General features: G+C 44.8%; 1 protein-coding gene across 3 annotated transcripts in view; it reads left to right on the top strand.

Moving 5' to 3' along the window:
- Window positions 1-13,903, top strand: part of ythdc2 (YTH domain containing 2) — a 225,158-nt gene that overhangs the window by 149,231 nt on the left and 62,024 nt on the right. For all 3 annotated transcript variants that reach the window (XM_060059908.1, XM_060059910.1, XM_060059909.1), the window contains exon 24: window positions 10,679-10,884. In XM_060059908.1, coding sequence (XP_059915891.1) covers window positions 10,679-10,884 — 206 coding nt within the window. The remainder of the gene's footprint in view (window positions 1-10,678; window positions 10,885-13,903) is intronic.

Genomic DNA, 13,903 nt, shown 5'->3' on the forward strand with positions numbered 1-13,903 from the left:
GCTGCTGTTTAGCTGGAGAAAGTTGTTTCTCATCCATGCCTTTATCTCCCCAAGACAGGCAGTGAGACATGACATGGCAGCAGAGGGGCTTGGGGCAGTTTTGATGTACAGCTGTGTGTCATCGGCATAGCAGTGGAAGGACATCCCATGTCTGCTGACAACACAGCCGAGGGGGAGCATGTAGATAATAAAGAGGATGGGGCCGAGGACAGACCCTTGTGGAACACCACAGGAGACAGGGAGCTGTCTGGAATTGCATCTTCCCAGTGAGACATACTCAGTTCTGCCAGATAGGTAGGACTGGAACCACTTGAGTGCAGAGCCTGACAGTCCAATGGTGGTGTGGAGGCGCTCTAGGAGGATTGTGTGATCCACTGTGTCGAATGCAGCAGTCAGATCCAGGAGGATGAGGAGTGAGGGTGATCCTGCATCGGCTGTCATCAGCAGGTCATTCGTCACCCTGAGCAAGGCGGTTTCAGTGCTGTGGGCTGAACGGAATCCTGACTGGAATTTTTCAAACAGGTTGTTGTGTTTGAGGTGGTCCTGAAGTTGAGAAGCAACTACCTTCTCTAGCACTTTGGACAGGAAGGCAAGGTTGGAGATAGGCCGGTAGTTGACTAGGACCTCCGGGTCCAGGGTGGGCTTCTTGAGAAGGGGACGGATGACAGCGACCTTGAGAGCCGGCGAGACACAGCCTGACTGAAGGGAAAGGTTGACAATTTTGGTGATGAGAGGACTGAGAGTGGGGATGTGTAACTTGAGCAGAGCAGTGGGAATGGGGTCCAGGGTACAGGTACAGGGTTTCATTTTCCTGATGATTTCCTCAACATGTCTCTCCTGAACCTCAGCAAGATGCAGGGGAGACAGCACACTTGCAGATAGGGTGTTGGCGTCAGAGGGAAGCAGAGATGGAGAGCTGGACATCTCAGAGCGAATGCTGTCGACCTTTGATCTGAAAAAGTCGAAGCTGTTACATTGCTCTTCTGTAGCTTCAGTTGAGGAGGATGGTTGTGGTTTCAGGAGATGCTTTATGGTGGAAAAAAGCTGTTTAGAGTTTCCAGGGTTTTCATTTATTAGGCTGGAGTAGAACTGTGAGCGAGCATCTTTAAGGGAATTTGAGTAGGCCTTTTGATGCTCACGGAAGGCCAGCTTATGGACTGTGAGCCCAGAGTGCCTGCATCGCCGTTCCAAGACACGCCCAGCTGTTTTCATTTTCCTCAGTTCATGAGTGAACCATGGAGCAGACCGTGAGAAATTAACAATACGTGATTTGACCGGGGCATGGAGATCAAAAACACTGCTCAGTGAGGTATTATAGAACTCCACTAATTCATCCGCTGATGCAGATGCTGGGCAGGTGATGAGCTGGAGATCCATGCTCATAGTGGCTGCGTCAATTCTTTTCCAGTTGCGAAAAGACATTTGACGCCTAAGTGTAGTGGTAGGCAGCATAAAAGTAAAGGCCATTGAGACCACCTTGTGGTCAGATACACCAAGATCGTAGACCTGTATGTTATTAATTAGGGCAGTGTCAGTGATGACCAGATCCAGAGTGTGCCCCTTGGTGTGAGTAGGGACCTCAACATGCTGCTGCAGGCCAAGACACTCAAGCACATTCAGGAAATCTGCTGCAAACAGACAGGAGGGGTTGTCGACATGGATATTAAGATCACCAACAATGACAATGTTTGTTGAGATACTGCAGAGTGAGGTGAGCAGATCACTTATCTCTGGTAAAAAAGATGAGTTTGGCTTTGGAGGACGGTAAATGAGAAGCACTGTCATGGGGTATGGATGTTTGCATTTGAAGGCCAGACATTCCATAGAGGAAAGGTCAGGAATTTGCAGAGGAGATAGTTTTAGTTCAGCCCGGTGTATGATGGCCAGTCCACCACCACGACCAGAGCTGCGGGCTTTCTCCATGTAGTTGTATCCAGGCGGGCATGCTTCATTGAGCACGTAGTAGTCCGCTGGTTTATGCCAGGTTTCAGTTAGGCACATGAAGTCAAGCCTTTTCTCTATAATATGGTCATTTATGAGGAGGGATTTATTTGTGAGGGATTGTGTATTAAACAGCTCCATGGTGATAGGAGACAGAGCTGAGGGTGGAGGTCTCTGCAAGCTCCGTAATACGCGGCGATGCACTCCATATTTTCCACTTTGCCTAGTCTTGGGTATTTTTCTATTAGTTGTCAATGCCGGAATGGGACAGCAGAGGGCGCTAGATGCTGTAAGCTGCAGGGGGATCGTAGTTTCCACAGGAGAGGAGCGAAGGTCAGAGGCAGGAAGTCATTTCTGAGCATGGCGACTGCATCTGCATGTGTCTATGCATGTCACGGTATAGTGGATATTTGCAGCTAGCAGGCGTGAGCCTTTCGCGTTTGGGTGTAATCCATCCCTCAAGTAGAGTGATTGTCTGTTCCAGAAAACATCGAAATTGTCAATAAAGCCCACGTTGGTTTCCCCGCAAGTGTCCCGAAGCCAAGTGTTAAGGCTCAAAAGTCTACTGAAACGCTCGTTCCTGCGCCCAATGGTAGGAATTGGACCCGAGACAAATACAGATTTACCACACTGTTTAAGGTAGCTAAAGAGAGCACTGAAGTCAGTTTTTGTGAGCTCTGACTGACAACGGGCAGAGTCATTTGACCCGAATGTGGCATTGGTATGCCTTAAAGCCTGGTTTATCGGAAGTTAACATATCAAAACAATCACCAACAATGTTTCTAAAGCATACTGTGTCAAAACCCACTGTCAAAACAATACATGTGTACTGCTTAGGCCAATCCCACTTTGGAGAGTGGCAGCAGTTCAGATAGGCTACTTCAAAAAATTCATAATTTTTTTTTTTCAGAACTAGCCTTGAAATTTGCCATGGGTATACTATGGCCATGGGCCTTGAAATTTTCCATGGGATTATATATACCATGGGTTTATATAATCTCATTTTAGTAGCCATATTCGACCGCCGAGCCTACTCGTTTCTGATGCAATGTGAGAGCTATTTAAATATCAGAGATATTCAATTATTTCACTTTAAAATGTATATCTCTGCCGTCTTTGGCCTTACTGCTATGAATTTAACACCATATAGTCCCACAGTCACCTGGCAGATGTGTGCAGAGTTTGAAGCTTTTACAATTTCCGGAACTAAAATGGTAAAAGCAACAATCTGTTGGGAGTCTGGGTGTTAGGTCAAGTTGTATTCATTGCAGTTAGTCTTAAAGGTCCCATGACATGAAAATCTCACTTTATGAGGTTTTCTAACATAAATGTGAGTTCCCCTAGCCTGCCTATGGTCCCCCAGTGGCTAAAACTTGCGATTGGTGTAAAACGAGCACTAGCTGTTCTGCTCGCCTTTGGAAAAAAACTGAGGCTCAAGCGCGCTGATTTGAAATTTCTTTCTTTATGTCGTCATAAAGCATCTAAGCTCCTCCCCTTACTCTGCCTGGCCCGCCCAGAGACGTTGGCCCGCCAATGAGACACAACCGTGCGAGCGCCACATGTGTGTGTATGAATACACGCACTGTAACGCAAGTGTTTCTTGTCGGTTCTTCGACGTCTCTTGTATTTCCACAACGAGACTGTAGTGGAGGTTATCTGAGCCATGGTTGAGAAGGAATTGGGGGAAAGGAACTTTGGCTTTGACTCGCTGAAGTACATGAACTGCGACATGCCGCCGGTTGCTGCGAGGCACCATTGCCCGGCAGTGGGCAGCCGGCAGCGGGCAGCCGGCAGCCGGCAGCGTGCGGTTCAGTCTACTTCAGATTGATGTGAAAGTGCAAGAACCAGAGACATCGCAGAGCCCGACAAATTCGTTTGTGATTCATAATATCGTCTGGAGGCGCACACAGCTTTTGGCCGTGATAATATGTATTATATGATATAGATATCTATGTATTATATGATATTATTTAGATATAGAGCTCCAGGACTGTAACGCAAGTGTTGTACACTTCCTTGTTATTTGGATAACCGTTCTGCTTTTGGTGTTATGGCGCATAACACGTCGGACTCTCGTCTCTGGTATTTCTACAACGAGACTCGTAGTGGGGGTTATCTCAGCCAACGTTGAGAATGAATTGGGGGGGAAGGAACTTTGGCTTTGACTCCCTCAAGAACATGAACCACGACATGGAGGAGAAAGGGATTGTTGGCGGCGAATGTCTCCCGCTTAAGCCCCGCTGAGGGACCACCGCCGGACGCGGAGGTGCCTAAGCGCTGCCCGGAAACAATCCCTTTCTCCTCCTTGTCGCGGTTCAGTCTACTTCACATTGATGTGGACGTGGAAGAACCAGGAACGTCGGAGAACACAACGCGGTCATTTGAGATTCATAATATCGGCTCACACAGCTTTTGGCCCTGATAATATATATTATATGATATAGATATCTATCTAGGCTATATGATAATATTTAGATAGAGAGCTCCAGGACTCCCGTGTGTTCTAGAATATTTACAGAACACGGCTAAAGGCTGTGTGCGCCTCGCCATTGCGATACATCCACTGTAAACAGAGCGCATGGTACTGTGGCTGCAAGCTGCTCAGGGCCACACCCCACCCTCCTCCTTGACCCGCCTCGCTCCTCCTCATTTGCATTATAGCTACAGACACCAAAACAGCGCATTTGGGGGAAGCTCAATGTGCGACTGGCTCGGAGTGGCTGTAACTCTGCACCACGGCTGAATTTCGGGAACGTCTTTGAATACTGTGTTAGTTGCCCACTAATACCTATATTAAAGAATACATAAAATAGCATTTCATGGGACCTTTAATGCAGCCTGTTGAGTATGTTGCACTTCAAAGACTTGAAATAGCGCCACCTATAGTTTATTGCCACATCCTTGTTAGCCCTAAGTAATTTCAAGAGTTCTACAAGCCTGCTAATTTTTTTCACTTTTGACCTATTATTACCATTATAATAATAATACTCACGATTACAGCAGGGTTCCTATGGTTTTATAGGACCCATAATAATACAAAAAACCTATTTGCAAGTGTTGACAGACTTTCCAATCCCCCAACACAAATACCACCTGATCTCCATTCCACGCAGAAAGTTTGCAGTATTTTATGCTGAGAAAATTGAAGGCATAATCCGCTCTATCAATATCTCCACTTCAAACAAAAATGTGTTCAGGCAAAAGTAACATGGCAATGATGACATGCTTTAATGTCATATACTCTAAAACTCATGTGGAAACTCACACTGACACAACCATCCACCTGTTGCCTTGATACATCACCTACCATCTCTTAAAGAATGTTTATGACTGCCTAGCAATATACATTCAGCAAATAGTTAACAAATCTCAATCAATGTCAATCTGAATCAGTTACAAAATCTGCCTCATATCACCTTAAAAACATAGCAAGACTTGGAGGGCTCATGTCCACCCAGGACTTACAAAAACGTGTACATGCCTTCATCCCTAGTAAGCTTGATTACTGCGATGGTCTCCTTACAGGTCTCCCAAAAAAAACTAAGGCAACTACAGCTTTTTCAGAACGTATTACACCAATTCTTGCATCGTTACATAAGAACTTCTGAAACTAATCTGTTAATTATCCACAGGGTAAACCAGACACATGGGAAAGCAGGATTTAGTTACTATAGCTGCTTTCACACATACACGAAAGTACTGCTATTCTCCCGATGGGCCGCATATCCTGACATTGGTAACCTGAAGACATCCTGAAAAAATACAACCCCCTGAGGTAGTATTTTCGCCGGAGGAAATGTTAATTAGCTTATATGTGAATGAGGAGTAGAAAGTCGGCATTTCACACCATTTGACGCTTCGGCCTGCATTTGCATGTCATTGAGTGGTCCCCTAAACGATAATAACCTTTTGTTCACTGAATGTTAAAAAAATATTTGAAGCGGGATTTCACTGAACTATTGGACAAACTGGAAAAATTACACATTAAGTCATTCATCAGTGGACCCATACCAGCAGTTGACAGGGGAATAAACAGATGCAGTCGTCTACTACCACTGAATACCTCTTGGCACTGCTGAGTATGTTGTGAACGCTAAAAGATCAGTCTTATCATAACTAGGGATGGGAATCGAGAACCGGTTCTTGTTCAGAACCAGTTCCGAGTCAACCGATTCCTTGGAATCATTAGCAAGCCTGCTTAACAATTCCGCTTATCGGTTTCAGTCGCAGCAAATGCGTCATGACGTCACACACAAGCTGCTTTGTTTTGGTTCAGAACGCAGCAAACATGTCGCCGCGGTGGAAGAAGCGCATTGTGCGTTCACACCAAACGCGACGGGGCGACAAGATCCCAAACAAAGTGAACCTAAAGACGCGTATCGGGCGAATTCGCGAGAGAAAACCGGTGACAAGTTTTGATTTGTCGCGCCACACTTTCGCCGTGCACAGGCGAGCGCGTTCACCAGGATTTGTGCCGCGACAAATTCGCTTGAGTTTAAATCTATCAACTTTGACGCGATTTTCGCATGATGACAGCCAATCAGCGTTCAACAGCGTGACAACTGAGCGACGTGTAACGTAACAGCCAATCAGCGTTCAACCGTCAAACTCAGTGCAGTGCAGTCCGGGGTGAACTGCAGCATGGAGGAGGAAGTGTTTGTTGCAGTTTGCGACTCTCGGAGCTCTATATATAATAGTATATAATATAATATAATTGTACATATAATATCACGGCCAACAGCTCTGTGCGCCTCCGGATGGCCGTAGTGTGGGGAGCTCTCATAGGGATTGGGCTTCTCGGGATTTGTTTACCGGCGTTGCTATGGTTTCCGGTCTTGTGTGTTCCAACGGTTTATTAGGTAGGCCCATCTAATACATCTCTGTCGAATCAATTTACGTCAGTTGAATTTTGTTACAAGTTTAATGCAAATGAGCACGTTTAGCATTCCAAAAGGCACAAGCTCTTACTTGACTGTTTTCAGTCTGTGTTTTTAGTTTTATGGCACATAATGATGGCATTTGGGCTTAAAAAGCCATTTGTCCCAGTGTTTGTTAAATGAGAAATGAAGCATAAAAAGACGCAGTCGTTCGTGACACCTTTCTTCTTTGTCGTTTCTTCTGTTTGTCTCTAACTCTTGCTACAATCTTTCATCGATCGATGCTCCAGGTGTTGTTGATGCAACGGAATATATATTGCATCATTTAAGATGATCGCGATGAGTTCTGCCCGTTCTGCCTCAGTGTTGTCTGCGGTCAAACCAAAACAAACTAGGGTGACAGCAGCCGCCCTTATCCCGCCTCCTGTGAAGTTAGACCCTACGTCATATCCCGCCCCTTGCAAGCCCACCCCCCTAAACCCCCTGTTGATTCTACTGATGTTGTAACGACATTGATGTCCACATATAGCATCAAGTGTGAATAAGGTTGAATCCCATTACTTGGCTCGCTTCAAAATCTCAGCCCTAGCCCTCGCTGTTGCGCGTTCACACGCCGTGGAGCCATGTCCCAATACCAGTTTAAAGGTAGCTTAAGGGGTAAGGGGGAGGGCTAACATCCCCTCAAAATTGAGATTTTCGATGGGCACACTCAAAGCGCTTCAGTTCTGACTTTCTCCCACGATACCTTGCAAGAAAACGGAAAATCAAGAAATATCCTAGACAAGATGGAGGGCGAAAAGATGCGACAGGATTGGAAAAACACAAATGTAAGTGTTTTCTCTGTAATTAACTATTAATTATTTTATTAATTATACTCTGCAGCCCAGCCGTGGGCTTCGAAGCCCGGCCGCGGACTCTCGCGGGCCGCCCGCGGTCGGGGAGCTGCGGGGCTCATGTCGTATGATATCCAGATCTTCCATGTTCTAGTGACTCCAAGTTAAAAATAAGCTTTATACTAATATATTATATTATATTAGTAATATTCTATAAGTATTATTACATGGTTAATCAATGTATTTTTTGGCAGTACTATATTGTGTACATAGCTATTATATATTGTACATAACATATGGCCATATCACCCAGTTCTGGCATATAATTCCTAATTCCTTCTTATTCGTTTTCTTTCAGGACATCGTTGAGTCCACTGCCACCAGCCCTCCCACCTCTCCCTCATGCTCCTCCACCCCAGGCACCTCTTCCACCACCCCAGACACCCCTTCCAAGAGGAGAGTGCCAGGGAGCAGGCGAGGCATGAGGAGAGCGAGGCAAAGTTGGCGGAATGGTGGAGAAGATGTGATTCTCCACCATTCTCTCAATAGCTGAGAGAGTGTGTGTCTGTGTGTTTTTATTTTTAGGTGTGCGTGTGTGTTTTTATTTTTAGGTGTGCGTGTGTTTGTATTTTTAGATGTGTGGTTCAGTGTTTCTTATTTAAATAAAGTGTTTCTTCTAAAGTGTTCTTGTTCTTAACCGATTATTATCTAAGGGTGCACTCACACTAGGCCATCTGGCCGTGGCCGATTTAGCACCTAACCGTGCTCAAATCTGCCAGTGTGAGTGTGGCCAGTCTGGCCAGGCCGGGCCAATTTGGCTACTTGGGAGAGGTGTGCTGCTACGGCACGGGCCGCTACGGTACAGATGCTAATGAGCCGACACGCGCACACGCACGGCTACGCAACCTGAGCTGGATGACGTATAGTCAATGCGATGACCACGGACATAATAAAGGCGACGAGCCTTCTTTCCCATTAAACGGTAAACATCGCGTCAAGCGGTTCAACTGTTGGTGTGTTCTCTGTGTTGTTGTCCATTGTTGTTAAAACTCTGACTGGCGGCAGACTTTATTATGGTCCAATCAGCGGACGCTTGGTGATGACGTGTTACGACGTGATGACGTATGTACAAGAGCCTTCCGTGGCCAGGCCACAGCTGCCACGGCCAACAGCCACGGCCAGATGGCCTAGTGTGAGTGCATGCCAGAGAACAATGGGGCCATTTGAGCACGGTTAGGTGTGAAAACGGCCAACGGCCACGGCCTAGTGTGGGCCGCACGCTGACAGACAATAAACAGAAACAAATAAACATCTACACAGATCTGCATAAACATCTACACAGAGTAGGACTGGGGGTGATTTATCTTGGCCTTTTATTGAGTGCTGTTATGGCTGCAGGCACCAGGCTTTTGCCGTAGCGAGCCCTCCTGCACAACAGGGACCTATACCTGCGTGCAGAGGGCATGACAGTGAAATGGCAGTTGAGAGGTGTGTGTTGTCCTGTGCTATTGCGGATGCAATGCGCGAGATGGCCTTTATATTGAGCTCTGACAGTGTGGGTGTGGGGAGACCAATTAATTTGGCAGCTATATTTGTGACACGTGTAAGTTTGGCCCGGTTTTTGACAGTAAGCATGTTAAAGAAGCAGGTGGAACAGTAGAGCAGAATGGGTTGGACAATACTTTGATATAACAAAAGGAGGAGATGGGGGGCAACATAGAGTCCTTTGAGTTTGCGGATGGCATACAGTCTTTGGTGGCTCCTTTTTTGAATGTCCGTTGTGTGCTGGTCGAAATTGAGTTTATTGTCCAGAGTGAGTCCAAGGTATTTAAGGCTGTCAACTGTTTCTACTGTGTCATTGTTGATGAGAGTGGGGGGCTGGGGAGATGGGTTACCTATTGTTATTTCTTTTGTTTTGGCTACATTGAGATGGAGGAAGTTATGTGAGCACCATTGGGTGAATTGAGTGACAGTGTTGTGGTAAACTGATACAGAGTTATTGTCTGATAAGAGGGCGAGAATGGCAGTGTCATCAGAGTATTTGAGGAAGGTGGTGGTGTGGGAGGGGCTGGTGCAGTCGTTGGTGTACAGGGTGTAGAGGAAAGGGCTAAGCACACAGCCCTGAGGGGCTCCTGTGTTGGAGGTGAGTGAGGGTGATGTGGTTGTGCCTACCCGAACAGCTTGCCGTCTGTCACTGAGGAAGTTGTGCAGGAGATGGATCAGGATGGGTGGAGTGTTGAGGTGGTGAAGCTTCTGGATGAGCAGGTGTCTCTGGATGGTGTTGAAGGCGGAGCTGAAGTCCACGAATAGAATTTTGGCGAAATTGCCTGAGGAGTCCAGGTGCTGGAGGACAAGATGCAGCAGGCAGGCGACAGCGTCCTCTGTGCCCCTTTGGCACAAAAGGCAAAAATGCAAAATGCAGAGGACATGTATGAAAACGGCTTGTGCAACAAATAGCTGGGATAAACTCCCTGAGGATTTAAGACCTGCACCAACTCTGATCACTTTTAAAACAAGACTGAAGACTTTTATTTTTGCTTTAGTTTCTGCAAAATCATAAATATATTGCACTTTCTACAATGCATTTTTTTCTATTTTATTTTATTGCTTAAATTAATTGTATGTTTGCTTTAACTTTCTGCTACATCTAAAACATATTGCACTTTCTTTTTAACTTTTAACCTTTGTTTTCTTTTACTTACCAATTTTATTTTATTTCATTATATTTTATGACTATATTTCAATGAGAAGCACTCAGAGTCTGCCTCGTGTATGAAAAGTGATACATAAATAAAGTTGGCTTACCTTGCCTTCATAATTGTATTCAATAGTCTTACATTTACTTTTTACTTGTTGAAACCTGCAGAAACCCTGGATAGGAGGGGGGGTATGAAAATGTCTCCTCTTGGGGAACAAACAAACTTCATGCATTTCTATAAGATTAGATAACGATACAAGGACCAATATTGATAAGGTATGACTTATTAATAAAAATTTTATAACAAATTATAAATTGTTTTTCTTCAGGTTTTGTTCGAGCGCGGGGCCGCAGTGACATCCGTGATGTGAACATCAACTCTGAAAACTGGGCTATTGTGAAGGCGGCCCTGCTAACTGGCACCTACCCCAAACTGGCATACATTAACAAAGGAAGCGGTTCCATCTCTCGCAGTGGCCAGGCACAGATTTCCTTCCATTGGACTTCAGTTTTGAGTCAGCCACACTGCAAAAAGGTAAGAGCTGATGTTGCCAGCCACGAAACCACCAACTACCAATCGCGAAAAACTATTTTGTCACTATATCCACAATTTGGAAAATTGTGACGCTTCATAAGGTATAGTCAGTACTGAGTAGATTGCAATTAAGCCTTTAGCATGGCTTCTTTATTGTAAGTGCGAGTCAATCTGAACATTGTAGGCTGATAAATGCGCTCCAGGTCCTATTTTCGTTTTTTGTGTAGTAATCTACTTTCCTGCTCAACTTAATCGCTGTAGACTATATGTTTCACTATTTTTATAGTGTATCTCATTTAGTGAGTAAGGACAAGCTCAAGACTGTCTTGAGCTGTTTAACGGTCTTCCCCAGGACATCTTCCGCCATCTTGGACTTTTTCTGCATCGAAATCTCTGGATGTCTGAGGCCTTTTATCCTCAAATCCATTCAGCTTCACGCTGGTTTTCAACTGTCAGGTTCTCCAGGCTTTTCTCCCTCAATGTCTGCCCTCAACTCGAAAATGGCATGGAGAACCACATAGGATGCTTTTGGTTCCACGTTGACCCTAATGTGATGACCACGCAGTCGATTTGAGGCAGCCGTGAACCTGTTTTGGTTCTGCGTCGGGTTTATATGTTGCTATGCAATTCATCGCCGCAACGGTGGGGGCGCTATGTTTTTTGCAAAGACTGACCGACCGACCAAGACTCATGTAACGTCTATCGTCAATTCAATTTGGTCCATTTCATCTTCTCTCTTCTCAGAAAAACTTGCGCACAGCCAACTGACTCAAACACTTGGAGGTGTTTAGGGAAGTGAGAAACGGAAAAGTGGATTGCCGGTAATGATGTAGTTAGCGGAACAATCAAACCCTTGCTGCACAAGGTTAAGCTTTTGAGAGGCGCACGTCAGGCCCTTGCTGTGGATGCAAGGAGGTTTTGTATGGACGTAATGGGTCCCTAAACTCCCTTGCGTTGCATCAACGTCGAACCATACCTTTACATTTACACACTGAAAGCTCGCTTTTCATTGGGAAATACTCTGGTGTTACCCCGGACTACAATCACGTGGTCGGCAACCCTGACTTGATGATTCTGATCACCGTCTGCAGCTTCTCATCTGCTGCTGAGGCAGCTCGGTAGGAGTGTCAGCATCATCAGAGCATTGTTCTTCTCCCAGAATCCATACTTTAAATATGAAAGATCAATATTTCAGGGTTTAGGAGTCATTTTTTGGTCCAAACTAATGTCTGGGATATATTCAGCTACCCTAAAAAAAACCTAGTTGGACGCCTCACAAGCTAATATTGGTAAAAAAATAAAATAAAACTTTTTACCCAGGCCCTCTGGGCACCCCAACTTTGGTTGGCTCTCCAGGCAATTTTACTCTGGGGATAATTAACAGATTGGTCTCAGAGGATCTTAGTGGTCTAGAAGGCTTATGTAGTGGAAGCATATCAGTTAAATATTTTCGGCCTAAACCATGTAGGGATTAATAAAAAATATATTTTAAAATCAATTCTCTGACCTACAGGAAGCCAATGTAACGATTTCAGAATTGGTGTAATATGTTCAAATTTTTGGTCTTTGTTAGAACTCTTTGTTAGAACTCTAGCAGCAGCATTCTCAACAAGCTGAAGCTTCCTCAGTTTGTTTTGGGAGACATGTAAGGAGACCATTGCAGTATAGAACACTTTGAGATAACAAATGGCCTCTAAGGGGCGCCACAAAATATGTAAACTGCTACAACTTTTGATTAGATTAACCAAATTTAACATATGAGGTATGTATGGATTCAGAATTAAAAGGAGAAGCTGGTATGCTAAGTATTTGGCGACCAGATTAAAAATAAATGCATGTTTAGCCCAAAATACGAAATGGACACAAGCTTTTTTAAAGATAGTCTGAAAATATCCTCACAGTTGCTAAGGAATTTTACTTTTTAATGTTATTTCATTAAGTCAAGACTCTGTGGTGATTTAACTGAAATTGAAATGCTCCTCACTCTTCTATTCTATGCCCTGGGGGGTGCCACAAAATGTAGTAACAGACTAAGGGCCCTATCTTGCATCCGGCGCAAGTGACTTAGTCACTGGCGCATGTGTCGTTGCTAGTTTACAACTGGCGCAGAGCGTTCTTTTCCCACCAGCGCCACTCGCCGGTAAATTAGGGATTGATCATGCGCCCCAAGGGGCGGTTCGGCGGAAGGAGGAGGCGTGTTCTGGCGCAAACGCTATTTTGCCGTTGCTGAATACCATTGCGCTACTGACCAGGAAATACCTGGTTTAAAGTCAGTGGCGCGTTGTTCAGATGCTATTTTAAGGGCGGATGCATAGCCTACATGTGCATGCGATGCATACGGATTGCTTGTGCACCTCGCGCATACACTTTGCTTCTCTCATCTACCTAGCCGCACATTCTTGGTAAATTATTTGGGAAAGAACAGCTGATGCAGCGGTAATAAGTTGTACTTTTAAATCAATGCATCTGCAAACACCGTACAGCAAACACATATTTTCTTGACACAGACATCGTATAGGCCTACATGCCCATAACTTTTAGGATTGATGAGTATTTGATCGTGAAAAACATTGTTTTACCGCGAGTGAGTGTTAAAAAGAATGAATGAATGCGGGCTTAAACACACGCAAACTAAACACGTAACGCATAATACAATCAATGGCAATGTCTATTACCGCGGAGACACATGCATATTAGGATAGCATACAATACTGATAAGAAACAATGTTTATAATGTATTGCGTATTTCATTAAATAGATCAGTTACCGCATATCATATGTTATATTATTTACGTTTTCTTTGGCGAAATTTATTTGAGGACTCAGTATTTCTGAAGTTGTGGAAGAAAACCCCTTATTCCATGTGTGAATTAGGCCATATTATTTGGCAATAAACTGAGCCATTTGCAGTTTGAAATTCATGTGCATCTGTCTCATCGGAGACTGCAGACGCGCTGTCAAAATATCAACTCGTCCGATTCAAATGCGCTCATGGCTCTTAAAGGGGATGGGAGCTGGC

Source organism: Gadus macrocephalus, chromosome 8, assembly GCF_031168955.1.
Source record: "Gadus macrocephalus chromosome 8, ASM3116895v1".
NCBI lineage: Eukaryota > Metazoa > Chordata > Actinopteri > Gadiformes > Gadidae > Gadus > Gadus macrocephalus.